The sequence below is a fragment of the Pinus tabuliformis genome, chromosome 4_2, assembly GCF_031772625.1.
Source record: "Pinus tabuliformis cultivar Carrire ecotype Pingquan chromosome 4_2, CPIR1, whole genome shotgun sequence".
NCBI classification, from domain to species: domain Eukaryota; kingdom Viridiplantae; phylum Streptophyta; class Pinopsida; order Pinales; family Pinaceae; genus Pinus; species Pinus tabuliformis.
Window position 1 is genome coordinate 1102945827 of NC_142304.1, and position 18503 is coordinate 1102964329.

Genomic DNA, 18503 nt, shown 5'->3' on the forward strand with positions numbered 1-18503 from the left:
GGATCGAGTTCTAATTAATCTTAGCCATCAATTAAGTTTTAATCGTGGTCGTTGATGTCTCAACGAGAGATTATAAGAAGAAACTCGATGAGGCTTGGATAACACACGCTAGCAGTTCGATTCACTGGCAAATCGATTTCCTGAGTAGCAACACTGAGTTGTCGGAGAGAGAGCTAGTGAGCTCGAAGCAATGAGAGAGAGGGAGGGGTAGTAAAGCCGGAGGAAGTTCTTCCAGTTTCGGTGAGTGCATTGCAGAGAGATAGTGAGTGCCATAGAGAAGTAGCACAGTGCTTCAAAGGGGATTCTGTATTTTGTTGGGGAGAAACATTGATTCAGTGCCAAAAGCTAGAGAGAGTCTAGAGGCCAGAAGGATCCATCTTCCAGACAGCATCCGATCAAATAGCGAGAGGTAAAGCAGTTCCGAGTTGTGGGACGCAGTACTGTGTAGACTGACACAGTGACTGCGCAGAGGCAGCAAAGAGCAGCTCAACTTGAGCCAAGGTTAGTATAGGATCGCCAGTGGGAGTGAGACTTTTCTCACTATATTTATTGTCGATGATTTCTCTGTATGGATTGCTAGATTTGAGCATCCATAGTCTTGTACTCAAATTTACTATTGCATAATAATAAACCCCTCAACTGCTACACCGGTTTTCATGAGTCGGATTTTTCCAGGGACTTAGTTCAAAAATAATTGTGTACTTGTGTGTGTGTACATGTATTCTTCCAACATTTTTATTTCTTCCGAAGTATTTATTTTGTGAAGGTTGCAGGGTATTTAATTCGATATTTTTCGTAGCACACAACAAGAAAATTGTTCAATCAAATTAACAATTAGAAGAATTAACATCAGTTGTTGCAATGGGATTCAGGGTTTGCCAAATTTTCACATGGTATCAGAGAATGGTTTGTAAGCCAAAGAGCTCAGTAGCAAAAGGGAAGACGAATTTCGTAGCTCTGCGTAGGCAGCAATTCGAAACCCTCAAAAACTAGAAGGGTTAATTTTTGAGGAAAAGTTTATTTCTCTGAGAGAGTCGACAGACAATAAATTTTCCAGCTCAAAGATTACCGGAGGCAAAGGAGAAGCAGTATTTTCCTTGCAGAGCACATCTTCAGTTGGGACACATTATTTTGCATCAGTTTGCTGGTGCATAATAGCATCAGGAGGAAGGAAGAGCACACACTAAGGGAATTCTTTCCTCAGGGAACTTCTAGTCTAGAAATTCAATTTTTCACTGCAGAGTAGTAGTATTTGTTAGCAGATTTACCCACTCCAACAGGGATTGCATAGAGCCAATCAACAGTTGCCCAAAGGAAAAGAGGAGTTTGACTTTTTTTTGCAGAGATGGCATCAGCAGGGCTGAGAGATCAGATCGATCGGATGGAGGCTCCAACTACGAGATTTCGGAGGCAAGAATTTCATGTCTTCTAGATGAATACGATTTCAAAGCCTACATCAATAACGTGGTAGCTATACCCACAAATGCAGATCAGATGAAGGCCTACAAGAAGGAGATGGCGAAAGAAAAGAGGTTGATTCTCGATGTGGTTCGAGATCATGTGGTGTCTCACATAGCCGACAAAGATGCTGCTAGGCAGATGTGGGAAGCTCTCACTACGCTATACCAAGGATCTTCCAAGCAACGAAAGATGTATCTTGAGGAAAAGTGGAGATGTACATGGATGCAGAAAGGGGAGCGCATGGACCCCTTCCTCACTAGACTTCAAGATATCCGAGACCAACTATCTGCAGTGTGAAAATTCGATAATCCTGAATCCTACTGCAGCAAATTGATGATATTTCTCCTATTTTTTAAATTCCTTTAAACAAATTACTTGCAGCTTTCTAAAGAAAATATCGAAATACATACATTATAGTCTACACAAAATAAATACTATGGAAACTAAATATCGCACTGGAGAGAAATAAACACACACACATATACACAGTTGTTTTTGGACAATGTCCCCAAAAAAACCCAGCATGGGAAAACCAGTGTAGCAGTTGAGGGTTTTATTATTATGCAGTAGCTTTTAAGTACAAATTGTTAGATACCCAAACTGGCAATCTGATACATAGAATAAATTGGCAAAGAGTTAGTGAGAAAAATCTCACACTGTTTCTGGAGATCCAACATTAATCAGGCTCTTGAAGGCTAGCCCCACGCTGCCTCTGTGCAGCCTCTGCGTCAACCTACGCAAATCTATGTCACAATCTCTGGGCTTTGCGTCACCTCCTCTGATCTCCTCCTGTCAGAAAATTCGACCCTATGGCCTTTCGATCTCACACCTCGGCATTTGGCACTAGATCTTGACTCTCCCAACTGAATTTTGAATTCCGTCTAAAGCCCTATGCTGCCTTTGCGTGGCAGAGCGCTGCCTCTTTGAACCTCTTTATGCCTCGTCTACCTTGTACTCTCCGGATTTGGAAAACTATCCTCCGGGCTACTATCCCTGCCCCTCACTGCAAGAAGATCAGTCGATCTTACTCAGGCAATTCATTGTTGCTACTCTTAAGAAATTTGATTTCTTCATCTCTCTCATTCCATATGTTCTCCAAGTGCCCATCAAACTCCTTATAATCTCTCGTTGGAGCTCCAACGGCCAAGATTAAACCATAATCAAAGGATAATATTAACTAGGAGTTGATCCTCGTTTTCTTCTAGAAGATTCACACCATATTTAATTAATACCCTTTAATTAACCAGATTTCCTAAGTTAATCATTTTAATTAACTCATCTATAGGTAGAATTTTCCCAAACAATTTATGGGTATTGGAGAATGCATATGCCTTAGCCTCTCTGCAAAATCTCGAGGCTAGAGCACATTCAATGCTACAGAAATCAACACTCCCTCTTAGCGAGGAATCTACTCTAGTGCTGCAACCTACTGAAGCATCACTCTATCTCTGCACCATCTCCTGTTGCGTTGTTGATGTCTGGTTGTTGATGCCCACCAACCATTGCGCAACTCTGATTGCTACAGCTATGCAGCTGCTAGCCGTGTTGCCAACACTGCATCTGCACTACAACCCTCTACAAATGTTGATGCAACTGCAACGGAAAATCATCCAAAATACTGAACCAACTGTGATCAGTATGATGCATTTGTCATCCTAGTTCTAACTGCTGCTAGCCTTTGCGATGCCAGTGAAACCTCTACGTTGTTGCACACTCTGTGTGCCAACTCTACTTTGCGCTGCTCAGTCTCTAACCTACTACTAGCTACTACCTCTATCACTCTAGCACCTCACTGCACCAACTGCCACTGGTCCATCCTGCTACTGAATGTCTTGGGTTCCCGTAGCAAGGTATTGATTCATGAGGTGGACCTCCTCAAGAATCCTGCCCATCTTGTAGCTCTCTTGGGCTACAAAACCAAATCACCCCACCTCACTCATGGAGGTATCGCTGCCAACATGGCAAAATATGATCTACTCATACTGCAGTTGCTACTACTCTGCTACTACAACTACTGCAATAATGAGGTTGCTCTCCCCAAATACTAGCTTCCGTAGGGTTCCTCCCTTTGAAACTAGACTCCCTCTGAGTCTCAATCTCCCTATGGGAAATCTCTCTACTCCCTTTTGGTGACTCACACAATCCTCTTGTACTGGAAACTGGATTGCGAAGCTCTGTGTCGAAAATCTCCTGGCTAGAACTGCACCTGCATACTACAATTGGGTTGTTCACACTGCCTGTGTCACTGCAACTAGTTCTGCAACTGTCTTCCGGAAACTAACTGCAACTAGCTAAGCAACTGTCATTTGAATGACTAGATGTGTCTGCTGACATTGTGATCCTCCTACAATTGATTATGTTGGGCTCCAGTAGCAAGGATATTGAGACATGTGAGACATTTGCAACAACTAGATCTAATTTGTTGCTCTCCATGGATCCTACCAGTCTGTAGCCATCTCTGCAAAAATTCGAATTCCTTCTCTTCTCCTCTACATTGTTGTTGACTAGCTTTTCGCACTCCCTACTAGAGAGGTCAAATCTGCTCACAGGCCACTGCTGCTTTGATAGGAAAATTTGAACTTCTTGGCTAGAAGTCCTCTGACAAAAGTATTCCCTCAATGTGTGCTCTTCCTTCAACCTGACACTATTTGCACCAGCAAACTACTGCAAAATTTGCGTCCCAGCTGAAGATCTGCTCTGTAAGGAAACTACTGCTACTCCCTCTGCCTCTGGAACTCTTCGATCTGGGAAATTTATTCTCTCTCAACTCACTAAAAGAAGTAAAATTTCCACTAAAAACTGACCCTCTTGGCCAAGGAAATACACTGCCCCTAGGGTTTCAAATTGATGCCTACATAGAAATTCGACCCTCCTTCTCCCTTTCTGCTCTGAGCTCTTCGGCTTACGAACTGTGCTCTAATACCATGAGAAAATTCAATAATCTCGAATCCTACTACAGCAAACTGATGATATTTCTCCTATTTGTTAAATTCCTTTAAACAAATTACTTGCAGTTTTCTACAACAAATATCGAAATACATACACTACAACCTACACAAAATAAATACTGTGGAAACTAAATATTGCACTGGAGAGAAATAAACGCACACACATATACACAGTTGTTTTTGGACAATGTCCCCGAAAAAACCCCAACTTGGGAAAACCGGTGCAGCGATTGAGGGTTTTATTATTATGCAGTAGTTTCTGAGTACAAACTGTTAGATGCCCAAACTGGCCATTTGATACAGAGAATAAATTGCCAAAGACTTAGTGAGAAAATCTCACACTGTTTCTAGAGATCCGACATTAATCAGGCTCTGTAAGGCTAGCCCCACGCTGCCTCTGTGCAGCCTCTGCGTCAACCTATGCATATCTGCGTCACAATCTCTGGGCTCTACGTCACCTCCTCCTTTGATCTCCTGTTGTCTGGAAATTCGACCCTCTGACCCTTCAATCTTACACCCCAGTTTCTAGCACTAGATCTCCACTCCCCCAACTGAATTTCGAACTCCCTCTAAAACTCTATGCTACCTCTCTATGCCTCCTTTGCCTTGTACTCAAACTCTCCTCTGAACTACTATCCCTGCCCCTCACTGCAAGAAGATCACTCAATCTTACTCAAGCAACTCAATGTTGCTACTCTTGAGAAATTCAATCTCTTGATCTCTCGATATGTTCTCCAAGTGCCCATCAAGCTCCTTCTTATAATCTCTCGTTGGAACTCCAACGGCCAAGATTAAACCATAATCAAAGGATAAGACTAACTGGGGGTTGATCCTCTTCTTCTTCTAGAAGATTCACACTATATTTAATTAATACCCTTTACTTAACCAGATATCCTAAGTTTGGACTTAGGAACCATTAAAAAAGTTAATTATTTTAATTAAATCATCCCTAAGTGGAATTTTCCCAAACGAATTATTGGTATTGGAGAATGCATGTGTCTTAGCCTCTCTGCAAAATCTCGAGGCTAGAGCACATCTGATGCTACAGAAATAAACAGTGTTTCTAAAGACTGGCAGGTCTTTGTCCTGAGTATTCTGGGCAAAGACAAGTTGCCAGATAAGCATCGAATGTGGGTTAATCTACAACCGAAGATAGGCAAGATTTGATGAAGAGCACCATCAATGGCACCAGCAACAACAATGGGATAAAGCAAGTGAAGGAAGAAGAGAATGTGGCCCTCGCATCAAAGGGGCAGCAGGAGCAACGCAGGAGGAAGAAGGACCTTTGCAAGGACAAATGCTTCAAATCTGGTGAGCTTGGCCACTACAGCACTCAATGTCCTCTTCGAAAGAAAGACAAAGAGGAGAAGCAGGATCAGCAGGCTACATCCGCAGAGATCAACAAGTTGTCCTCCAGACTAGAGGAAGAGTTTGCCATGATCACCAATATACCTCCAAGAGTGAGGTGGGGTGATTTGGTTTTGTAGCCCCAAAGAGCTACAAGATGGGCAGGATTCTTGAGGATGTCCACCTCATGAATCAATATCTTTCTACGGGAGCCCACAGTATTTCAGTAGCAAGATGGATTAGTGGCAGATGGTGCAGTCAAATGCTAGAGTGACAAATGCAAGGCTAGTAGCAGTCAGATACCGGGCAATGGAATGTAGAGTTGGCAGCAGTGCAGTTGGCACAAAGCAGAGTCAGCAACAGTGCAGAGGCTTCAATGACAGCACAGAGACTAGCAGCAGTCAGAGACTCGAGAGACAAATGCATCATACTGATCACATTTGATTCTATATTTTAGATGCTTTTCAGTTGCAGTTGTTGTAGTTGCAGTAGCGACAGATGAAGAGGGAGTTGCAGTGCAGATGCAGTGTTGGCAGCAATTCAACAAGGCTAGCAGCAGCACAGATGCAGCGTATATCAAAGTTGCACAGTAGTCGATGGGCAGCAGCAGCCAGACATCAGCAACGAGACAGGAGGTGTTGCAAGACAGGGTGTTGCTTCAGTGAGTTGCAACGCTAAAACACATTCCTTGCTAAGAGGATTGTTAGTTTTTGTAGCATCAGATGTGTTCTAGCCACGAAATTTGGTGGAGAGGCTAGAATACATGTATTCTCCAAAACCCAGAAATCGTTTCTGGAAATTCCACCTAGAGACGACTTAATTAAAATAATTAATCAATTTTTAATATTTCCTAAGTCTAAACTTAGGAAATATGATTAATTAAAGGGTATTAATTAAGTCATGGTGAGAATCTTCTAGAAAAAGACATGGATCGAGTTCTAGTTAATCTTAGCCATCGATTAAGTTTTAATCGTGGTCGTTGATGTCTCAACGAGAGATTATAAGAAGAAACTCGATGGGGCTTCGAGCAATGTTTTAAAAAACGGCCGGCTCGAAACCGACTCGGCCAAGTTGGTCCGAGCCAACCCTGGATTTTGTGACCGAGCCATTGAACCGGTTCGGCCGACTCGGTATTAACCCGGCCAGCTCGACCAAGTCCTTATCAACCCATCCGGGTTACATACAGCGGCCAGTGAACCCAAAAAAAAAAGGCTTTTTTTTATTTTTTGGGACTCCCTGGGCTTCCCTGTCTGACTCATGGGTTTCCCTGTCTGACTATGATCCCTAGTATTGATATGCTATTCATGGTAATGTTAAATTCTTAAAGTAAAAGTGACATTCTCCTTAATCTTCATTTTCATCCTTTTACTTAAATTTTTAACATTACCATAAAATGACTCAGGATGTTTGAGAGTGGTTCAGACCTCATTGGATTTCATATGGAGAAAGTAAAATTTTAGATTTCATTCAAAATCCAGCAGACTTATCAGTTTTTCAGGATTTCAAGATTGGGGGATTGCAATGTTTCCATTGAATTTTGTCATGTATTAGGGTATGGAACTCATATTTAATCAAGAGCACCAATCCCTCTATGTACCTTGATGTTAGTGACATTGGTTGTCAAACTCCTCCGAGATTCACTCCCAAACCGGGAGCTTCTGAAAATGTCGCTCTCGCTCTCGTTTTCGCTCTCACTCCCCGCTTTCACTCCCGCTCCCAAGTAACACTGAGCCAGATGATGTTGGCAACTCTAGCAGTAGCCAGTAGTACTTGTCACAGACTTTTGTTGTAGAGGCCATTTCTAGCCTCCTTGGTTATGTGTATTTGTTTTGACCTCTATATCATCATCGTGTATGTATTGGACAGTGCACTGGGTGCCATTTTGATATGATGCATATATTCATGAGCCTACTTTGATCATATGTTGTCTTTTATCTATATTCTAATGATGTGTGTTTGGAAACATGAATGAAAATCTTTTAAATTATATGTTTTTATAAAAAAATAAATATTTAATGTATTTTTTACAACGATCGAGTCATTGAAATCAAGCAGGCTGAGTCGATACCAAGTCGGAGTCGGAGTCGACCCTCAGCCAAGTCGAAGTCAAAGTTTTAAAACGTTGGCTTGGAGAACACACATCAACAGTTCGATTTCACTGGCAGATTGATTTCCTAAGTAGTAGTGCTGAGTTGTCGAAGAGAGCTAGTGGGCTCAAAGCAGTGAGAGAGGGGGTAGACATAGTAAGGTCGGAGGAAATTCTTCCAGTTTCGATGAGTGCATTGCAGAGAGACAGTGAGTGCCATAGAGAGGCAGCGCAGTGCTTCAGAGGGAATTTTGTATTTTGTTGGGGAGAAGCAATGATTCAATGCCAAAAGTCGGAGAGAGAGTCTGAAGGCCAGGAGGATCCATCTTCCAGAGAGCAGTTGATCAGATATCGAGAGGGAAAGCAGTTTCGAGTTGTGGGACACAGTACTGTGTAGGTTGATGCAATGACTGCGCAGAGGCAACAAAGAGCAGCTCAACTTGAGCCAAGGTCAATGTCGAATCGCCAGTGGGAGTGAGATTTTTCTCACTAGATTTATTGTCAGTCATTTCTCTGTATGGATTGCTAGATTTGAGCATCCATAGTCTTGTACTCATATTTACTATTGCATAATATTAAAACCCTCAACTGCTGCACCGGTTTTCCCGAGTTGGGTTTTTCCAGGGACTTAGTCCAAAAATAATTGTGTATTTGTGTGTGTGTGCATCTATTCTTCCAACATTTTTATTTCTTCCGCAGTATTTATTTTGTGAAGGTTGCAGTGTATTTAATTCAATATTTGTCGTAGCACACAAGAAGTAAATTGTTTAATCGAATTAACAATTAGAAGAAATAACATCAGTTGCTGCAATAGGATTCGAGTTGGCACTAGATAGGAAATCTCGATTTTGGTTGTGTGCCCCACTTCCTGTTACCACCTACATCACTCTCGTAACACTCATTTTAGCCCCATTCATCTATTTTCCTGTCCAAGTCCACATGTGTCCACTGGGTCCACATCAAGTTAGCATCCCCCTTCCCTTGTCCACACCTTGGGTTAGGCCTGGAACGATGCCCCAGAGATTGATGCAACTAAAAAGAAAAGAAAAAGCATAATTTGGCCTCTCTCAACAAGATATATACCACAAAATGCAAAAAATGCCCGGGACATACAAATTTAGCACGTGGGCAAAAGCCAAACATGAGCTCTACCCCTTGTACATGGCCATCATCGCCCCCTTCATCATCAAGAAACCCATGATTGTCCCAACCCCTAGTGGGCCATTAACTGCCCCACCTCAAGGGGTATCCACTGCTACATATTACACATCATGATCCCCATCTCCTGGAGCCCCAATTAGTTATGAAGAAAAATCAATCAAAGACAAAAAGCATATGAAGAAGGGTGGAAAAACAAAGGTCGGGGTAACTCATGTACCACGATTTGCTCCCTCCTACACTCATATATCCAAGTGTGGGCTTCCCTTATTATAGCTACCCTTGCACCTAGACATGTGGTCTGGATGATTCCCCTAATCCCCACCCCATTCCATTATTATATCATTTGCCACCTACCACTCAAGGGATGTACCATGGACAAGTCAACCCCTTTAGAGATTGAAACCACTTAATAGTGTCCTTGGTTAACCCCCTATTGAGCTTGAAGAAACTTGTACATGCCAAAGCCCACTATGGAAGGGAATGACACCATGAAGTTGTTGAATTTCCACGACCTTGGGTCTAGGTTAGAGTCTTAAGATCACTAACGCTACAAAACCAAGAAACTCAATCATAAATTACTTTGTACAACGGAAATATAAAGCAGTAAATCACACATGCCCAGAACAGACAACTTTTTAATTTTCAGCCCAACTTCGTTATATTAACAACATATAATACAACAATCTAGGGCTCTCATACCAGGGATAATGGCCCTCATACATCCACTAGTACAAGATACAAAATCGGGGCTTGGCGTCTATCCATCAAAAACCAATCTGCCCTCAACAAGATATTTTTACCATCTGGCTGATGTAGTTGACACTCTTAGCTCCTCTCGGTCGCACCCTGTACTTGCCCAATCCTTCGACTTCCGATCTGCAGCTCCTGCATCTATCAATGCTCCAAGTCTATCTGACCACTGAATCTTGGCTATCCAATCTACTCTCTAGTTGTGCCTTCATCCATCAAGGCCACAACACATCGAGACTCCTATTGAGTTATTCACAGCTCCACTTGTGAACAACCCTTGATCTGCCTACTACTGCTCCTCAACTACTTAGGGACTTCAATCCATTATGGTCTTCCTGCGCTGCACCGATGAAGACCAACATAGGACACGGAGGGTTGCCACCTATCATTGTAATATGTCTATCTCCCACAATGAACGTGGGCTAGGAGGACTACCCATTGTCTGTTGTAGAAGTCCTTCTCCACACACAAGTCTCGAGCTCCACAAACTGCTCCTAGTTGATCAGACCCTTGAGCTCAACAACTGCCTCTCTCGAAACTACCTTTGTCCATCACGGTGTTGCTCACCGGCTCCAACTTGGACACTATCACATTGTCCTCCAGCAAACCATAAGTGCCCAATCTCGTCCACAATTGGTCTTCTCTCACGCTGCCCTCCAACAGTCCACGAGAGACCAAGTTCATGTTGTAGCATCTACACCTAGTTAGGGCATCCTCACACTTAGGAGACCCTTACACATGGCTGCCCACTGACTCCACCAATCCGCCCTTTGTTTCTGCAATAGAGGAGCTATTGCACAAATCTGGGCACACCAATGTGTCCTCGCCTAGGACAGCATCAATTCATCATACATGGGTCCATCTGCAACATACCTTGTCGTTGTCCTCTTGCCTTCCGATCTAATGTGTCTGCTATCACCTTGGCTGCTTGGTAGGCCTCCCAACTATCCACGTGGGCTCCTCCAAACAACTCCTAAGGCCTCCTACAAGAAACCCAGAAACTGACCCAAGCAAAGGTCAACTCTTTAACCCAATGCACAACAATCTTCTGCTGCTCAATAACTGCGAAATCTGTCACTAATGTAGGGCATCTAATCATCAAATTTGCCCCTCCTCCTTGACTTCAACAGGCTGCCCTTAACTGATCCAAATATTGGTCACATCTTGACCCAATACACCTCCACAAACGTTGTTGTCGCCACGCTGCATTGTTGTATTGTTGCATACAGGTTAGTGCACACTGCGTTGCCCTCAACCTCCACGCAACTCAGCGAGCAAACCCTTCCAGGGTTGCAGTTCTCCAAGGGAGAGGCCCTCCACAATTATGTTGCGCCTTTGTGCCTTGTATCACCCAAATGCAGCACAAAAGGATGGCCTAGCTGTTGGCTATGGTCTATGGCCTAGCACAGCAGTTGCTGTGGCCTTCGGCCTCCCTATAGACCTCCACAAACTGCCCTCAAAACAGCTTTGTTTGTCCTCCAAATCTGCGGCCTTCTTTGCCCAACAAACCTGCACCAAAACAGCCCTAAAAAAAGGCTTTAGACAACCTCTCTTTCCCGACGTTGTACCTACAGCAACAAAACCTTCCACGCTGGTCTTTCAGGCCTCTTCCACGTTGTCCTTAGCCTCTTATTGATGATGATGATGATGATGGTTAACGTCCACTGAGACCAAATTGGTCTATCGGACCTACAATTTTCTTAATTTTTACTTGTCTGACTCCTCGTCTTTCTTGGCGAGATTGGTGTTGTAGCTTTCTTTCTTTTCTCTACGGTCTTCCAACTTCCTTTGTCTTGCATCTCCTTCATCTCTTCTGGTTCTTGGGACATTGGTGTCTTAGCTTCGCGATCTATAGTCGGAGAAGTTTGGTTTAGGAGATCTGCTTTGATGTTAAATGAAGGTTTATTTTCTGCGGTATTCAAATCCTCATAACTGTTGATTTGTTGGGGCGGGCTTTCTCCTTGCTTGCTTTGAGAGTTGTTTCCTTCTTCCTTGATTTCTTGCGACTCAGTTTTCTCTAGAATATTCTTCTTTGATGACAGTGTAGTGTTCTTTTTGTGCTCCTTCCCACCATGTAGATCTGTGGTGGTTTTTTCTAGCAAAATTTTTCTCAGAGGCTTTTGGGTAATTTTTGGCTAGATGCCCCGTCTCAAAGCACGATCGACATCTGAAGAGGACACTTTCATAATCAAGCTTCTGGTTCCACACATAGTCTTTACTTGTTAGGTTTATTTCAGCTGGGAATCCGGCGCTGAAATCCATTTCCACACAGATGCGTGCATAGGTGGTTCTGGCATATTCCTCTGTTTCTGGGCCCCTGCAGTAAAATTTCCCAATTGCATTTCCGATGGCTTTTAGCGAGGAGAGATTCCAGAGATGCAAGGGTAGGCTTGGCAATCTCACCCAAACTGGTGCTGAGGTTATCACTGTTGTAGAGGGATCGAATGATGGGTTCCATGGCTTCATGAATAGGCCTGATTTTTCCCAAAACCAAGGGCCGGAATCTAGAATACATTGTCTGCTTTCAGGATTTTCAAAATCTACTATAAAGAAACCTCTAGCACAGGGGTAGATATTAATTTCATCAGAAATGATAGGCTTCCATACCTCCGAGATCCAATTGTGGAGTGCTATCAGCCGCGGCCAAAAACCATTGAACCGGCAAATTAGGGCACTTTCGGAGAACTTCAAAGCTTCATCGAGTGAGTCCTGGACCACTTGGATAGTGGGAGTTGGGGCTTCACTCACGATATGGGCAGGAGATTGCCCTCCAGAGGCGGATGAGCCACCAGTTATTTTTGCGAAGCTCGGGGCCATATTTTACGCAGATCTGCACCAGATCGAAAGCCAAACCGCAGATCTGAAGAGATACGAACGTCCCACTCAACCGCAGATACTGAAGAGATACGATCCGCAGCTCAAACCGCAGATCTGAAGAGATAAATACCCAAGTTTAAATGGTGTGCTCTTTATAAGATAAATCAAAAAATACCGCAGATCTGAAGAGATCTAACACCGCCACCGCCGCAGAGCTGAGATATCGCAAGGAGCTGCGCAGATCTGAAGAGATAAATCAAAAATACCCAAGCATTCGGAGCTGCCGTGAGGAGATAAATACCCAAGTTTAAATGGTGTGCTCTTTATAAGATAAATCAAAAATACCGCAGATCTGAAGAGATCTAACACCGCCGCAGAGCTGAGATATCGCAAGGGGCTGCGCAGATCTGAAGAGATAAATCAAAAATACCCAAGCATTCGGAGCTGCGCAGATCTGAAGAGATAAATCCAATTAAGTTCCTCACAAACAAACCGCAGATACTCGGAGCTGCGGTGAGGAGAGTTAGCACGCATACAGCAATATCCGCCGCAAAGCTGAGGTTCTCCAGCACGTAGCATTATTGCGGCTAGACCTCCTTCTCTCCACCGAAATTTCGAAGGATGTATTGCTCTGTTGGATGCCTAAATGGCTCCATATCACTTCATAGTTATACACATATGAAGGCTCAACGTCTAACCTTGAAATGACACATCCATTGGCTTTCTTTTACATTAAGTCAGTCTACTTGACAACCAATAAATAATTTGTCAACTTCAAAAATATCTCTAACGACAACTCGAATTCGAATGATTTTCATTGCATTGCAATCCTCTTTCCAAGGACTATCATCCTCATCCATCACATGTCGTAATCCATCATCGTTTTGTCCCAAATCTCGATGGGTGCCAAAACCGCATACTTGGGTTCCAAGCCCACAAGCTACCCTTCTAGCGCTTTGCCCTACAAACCCTGAACCCTAGGGCTTGGAGTACCTCCCAAGCTACAAAAAAATCAGTCGAACTGCCCCATTGATCCCATGACTTGTAAGCTTTATTACTTGATTATTCTAATGAGTTTATGTATTGGAGGGCAAGGGGACGCATTGGATCTTATGCAGGATCTAATGCAAGATTGCAGGTGGATCTTCATTTGGGGCTTGGTCTCCCTATACAGGGTCCTCGTCTTATCCTCTTCCCAACTTTGCTGCCTGCTCCCTGGTCAAACTTGGCCCAAACAAGCACGAGAAAACAAACCAAAACAGACTTTATTCTCTCCTTCATTTGGCCTCCTAGAGTTGCGGCTAGTTCAGAGATACTCGACCCTCTTATTTTTGTCTTTCACGTGGGAAAGGAGCGTGATGAGGATGTGGAATGAGGCTACTCCTCATTCATATTTATATGTTTCCTTAAGGTGTGCAACGAACAGCCCTTTAGGGTACCTTTTCAAGCTAGCCGACTTGAATTCTTTGTTGCAAGCCCACATGAAACACAAATAAATTAATTTCTCTCAAAATATAAATCCTCTCTTGGTGCTTGAAGCAGCCCCTTGTTCCTTTATGGGTATTCTACCATCTCCAAGTATCAAATAATCAAAAGTCTTCTTGGTTTTGGGCCCACTTCTCAGGGTGCACAACCCCAACCTTGGGTTCTTAGCCCACAAATCCCTTTTGTGGTGCCAATTCCTCCACAACCATGTATCCTAGGGTTTAGATTACCTCCCAAGCTACCAATCTCAACACGGACTCCTGCTCCCAAATCTCTGCTAAAACCCTTGCTTTGGATGCTTCCTTAGCTTCAATTGTGCCCTTGCTAAACACTTGCAACTGGGTAGTTGAATTGCTCACCAAATACTCAATGCCTTCTCCAAACCCTTCAACCTGCTCTTGTAATCTCTCGTTGGACTCTCAATGGACACAATCGCATCTAAACTGATGGCTAAGATCATCTTGACTGCATCAATTAACTTTTCAAAAGTCTCTAGAGAAAAATCGAACTTCCCCAATTAATTCACTTTGATTAACCAATTTTCCTATGTTAGACTTAGGAAATATTTAATTGTTGGTTAATTAATTTAATTGAGGTGTCTCCAAGTCTTTTCTCACAAAACCTTTTCTGGGTTTTGGAGATCTCATGTTTCTTAGCCTCTTAGACATCATAGAGACTAGAATACATGTTCATTGCTACCATAATCTAACAGTTATATGCTTTATTAATCATCGAAAATTGTTGTAATTTTGTCCTTGGTTTCCTCTCAAATTTAGACTCCATCTCACATAACTTTTGCTCAATTTTAACAACTAAATTTGTTGTTGTTATAAACTATCGTTTTGCCACAATTTGGTGGCCTAAAACCTTAGTTTATAGTAGCCTTGAGTTTTTCTTGATTTGGTGTGCTTGGGTAACCTATTTGAGACTCCTTAAGCTAACCCTAGCCTTTAGATTTAACCATAGACCCCTTGAATCCAAATCTTGAATTTGCTCCATCAACCACCACAAACTCTAGTTTGTCAGACATTTATCCCGTGGATTTTTGTTGTAGGATCCCTAGGAGCCACTTAGCTTAAGATTCTTGAGTTACTTGATCTCTAACCCTTGCTAGGGAGGCCTCCCTTGTGTGGGATTGTGCCCTTCTCTAAAGAGAGGAAAGTAGTTGCTAAGGTGACAATGGTAAAACTCCTATGTGTTGCACATTGCCTAGGTCACTTAGTGAGACTTCGCACTAAATGCTAGATTTTGTTATAACAGTTACTATCCAATTTTCTTATCTTTGCAACAAAGTGAAGTGGAGTTTTTTTATAAAACATTAAAATTATGTTCATCCATAGTAATAGTGCATTTTTAAAACACCTATTATAATCCAAAGTACAACAGTAATATGATTGTTTGAAGAGGTGCAAAACGTACATAAATCAATGGGAAACCTCAATAAAAAACATGCAAAACCCAAAATACTCTCGTAATTGAATGAAAAGCTAACAAAAACTGAGGTTAGGGATTCATACAACTATGTAACCTTAAAAATGGTAAATAAAAGCTGCATTTTGGCCTTGCAACCAATACTTTAATTTGGAATACTAAAATGAAATATAAGCACAAGGCCAACTAAAATTAACATGCAATTTAAATACATGGCCAACTAAAAACTGCTTAAATATTTAAAAACAAAAATTAATTATCGAAATTTTAGAGAATCATGTGACTTGCCTAAAGTAACTATATTCACCAAAAAATCAAGAACAAAAAGTAAATTATATGAATTTATAGATTATTTATGCAAATTATATATCCTTCATCTTACAAAACTGCAAGATTTGCCAATTAAACTATAATTCATAAAATATTTCATTCCTTAAAAATTTTCTCTACATTAGAAAATTCATTGGTGTTAAAGACCAAATGAAACCTGCCGAACATAGAGACTTGAACATGCAACAGATTGTAGTGCACATGCAAAAATCATGGGAGCATGTTGTATGGTTTTCAAGATTTATACCTGTTTCCCAATTTCAGCTTTAAGGAACTGGATATAAGCCTCTGCTTCTGCCCCACTTCTAGCTTTCATTACAGTTCTACCACTTGTATTAAATGCAAATTGCTTTTGTAAGTAAATACATTTCAATCTATCCACTTCGTCACATCCAGCATGCAATTCTTGGAACTTGTTCTGAAAAGCAAATATACGTAGAAGCATATATTACTTATAAAACCCATTAAAGTTGTTGATGCATAAATTATTTAAAATCAAAGTAAATGGCATTACCATTAGTTCATCCTTTTTTGTTTGCAGCAACAGTAACTTTGATCTCTCATAAGCCAGCACTTTCTGCAACCACTTAACATATCCTATCCTGGAAGAAATAAAACGCAAGATGTCAAAATCAATAGTTAATGCATTATGGTGGAAGAAAAGTTCTCTGGTGCCAAAACATGTGAGTAACGTAGCAAGCCCAAGGAGTTGGCTCAACTGGTTACCACCATTGTTGCTGGACATTTGGCTAGTGCTGTGCCAGCAGTTGCCCAGTTCAAACCCCCTATGTCAGGCACACTAGTCTATGCCGACAGGTTTACGAGGAATGTCATCCACAAATGTAGGGAAACATCCCTTGGGTTCCCCTATGAGGTTTTCCTTGAAAAAAAATACAAGTAACAATGTTCTCCACCTTTGATGATTAGGAAGAATTAGTTTGTTCTCCAGCTCCAGGTGCTTTTTTCCTTCCAATGCCTGAAAATGCATTACAACTGAACATGTTCAGTCAGAAGGTAAAACAACTGTGCATCTACTGAAGGGGAACACAGTTCATCTGCCCTTCACTGCACATATCCTGATTCCTGAATGACCTTAGTTATCATTTTTAAATGAACTTTACAAAACGCTGATGCCATGCAACAACTAAAATACCTGAAATTGTGGATTGCTTGCATTTTTAATCATACCCATGTCTTCTTGCAACTGTTTCAGTGTATCTTGCAGAAGGCAAAGCTATGAAAACACTTTCACTAAATGTGTTAGAACCTTACTAAACCCTCTAAGTGTGCATTCCAAGACAGTGCAGCAGGGCCCTAGCTCATAAAGCTATCTTCCGATTCAATAATTTCTGTAAATTTGAAACTAGAATATTATCATGAATGGTCAAAAGCTGTAATTGGAGGAGGTAAAATCCAGCATACAATGGTACAGTGTACAACAGTACAAATAGATAATCTAATGAAAGTTAACAATAAACCTAACCAGCAACCTTTAAAAAGATGATTAAAGCTGGTCATAAATTATCATCTTAAAACCAGTCATTTACAAATGGTTTAAGAGCAGCATCTAAAACAAAGACCCAAACAGATTGGAATTCGCAAGTAATGCATCAATGAAAAATCTATGTTCCCTCATCGTACTATTGAGGATTAAAAACCGGGAACTTACTTGTGGTCGTTGAAGGAAAAGAAAACGTAAACATTCTTGCAATGTGCTGGGCTTGGTAATCAAAGGCGGACACAAGTCTTCTCCTCCTTGAGAAAACTTGACAGGTACTTGCATATCAATAAACATAAATTTAAAAATAAAATAAAAAATCCAAAGAATTAAAATGCACAATAAAAATTGATCTTACTAGTTCAACACATTGTTGGATGTGGTAATATGGCAGTTATGAGATACAAAGCACTTACTCTTACCATTGCACAGGGGAATTTGGCTTGCAAGGAATGCTAGCTTATTTGAGGACAGATTTATTCCAGTGTGCTACTCAGAGTATGAGCATTCTCAACAGCTTCAAACAAACAAAAAATGGGAAGCCTCCAAGACAGATAATTGTGGAAGATGTTGGCAGATCAGGGGCACAGGCTTATTTTGAGGGTGCCGCACAGGGTAACACACAGGTCAGTGAGGCAGGTGGGCATATTTATTTGGAACACTGATGTAATTAAATACAAGGCAGACCTGGGCAGGGGAGCCAACTTTGCAGAACATGTGGCATTGAAGCTAACCCTTGTGCTTGCAGCTGAAAAAGGTGTTAGTAAAATTCACTTTTTTGGAGATTCACTACAAGTGATTAATGGGTTGCAGAGGGGAGTACATATTGTGGGAAATTTTCAGTTCGGGTCCATTTATAAAGAGGTTCAGAATCTCAAAGCAGTCTTTAAGTGTGCCTCCTTTCATCACATGTACAGAGAAAGGAATGAGCTGGCTGAAAGGGTGTCCAAGGCTGCATTGCTGCTTGCTTCTGGTCAATGGCTCATCTGGGAGGAATTGGAGGGTCAAGACTTGGAATATGATCATCCTTCTTTTTATTACAACGTGGTTAGTTTTGACTTAAACTATTTATTCTGAAGTTATGAATATGGAGATGGTTATGTTTGACTTAAAACTGTTGACTTTGAAGATGTACCAGGTTTTATTTATATCCATACCCGTGATGTAATTTAGATTTTATATGAGTTGT

General features: G+C 41.7%; 1 protein-coding gene across 1 annotated transcript in view; it reads right to left on the reverse strand.

The window, feature by feature from the left end:
* Positions 1-17599, reverse strand: part of LOC149173511 (uncharacterized) — a 148575-nt gene extending 130976 nt beyond the window's left edge. The window contains exons 1-5 of the mRNA XM_089426719.1: positions 17486-17599; positions 16970-17050; positions 16731-16792; positions 16331-16418; positions 16064-16234 (exon numbers count right to left, since the gene is read on the reverse strand). Of these exons, the coding sequence (XP_089282845.1) occupies positions 16064-16234; positions 16331-16418; positions 16731-16792; positions 16970-17050; positions 17486-17599 (516 nt within the window). The remainder of the gene's footprint in view (positions 1-16063; positions 16235-16330; positions 16419-16730; positions 16793-16969; positions 17051-17485) is intronic.
* Between the last annotated feature and the right edge of the window lie 904 nt (positions 17600-18503).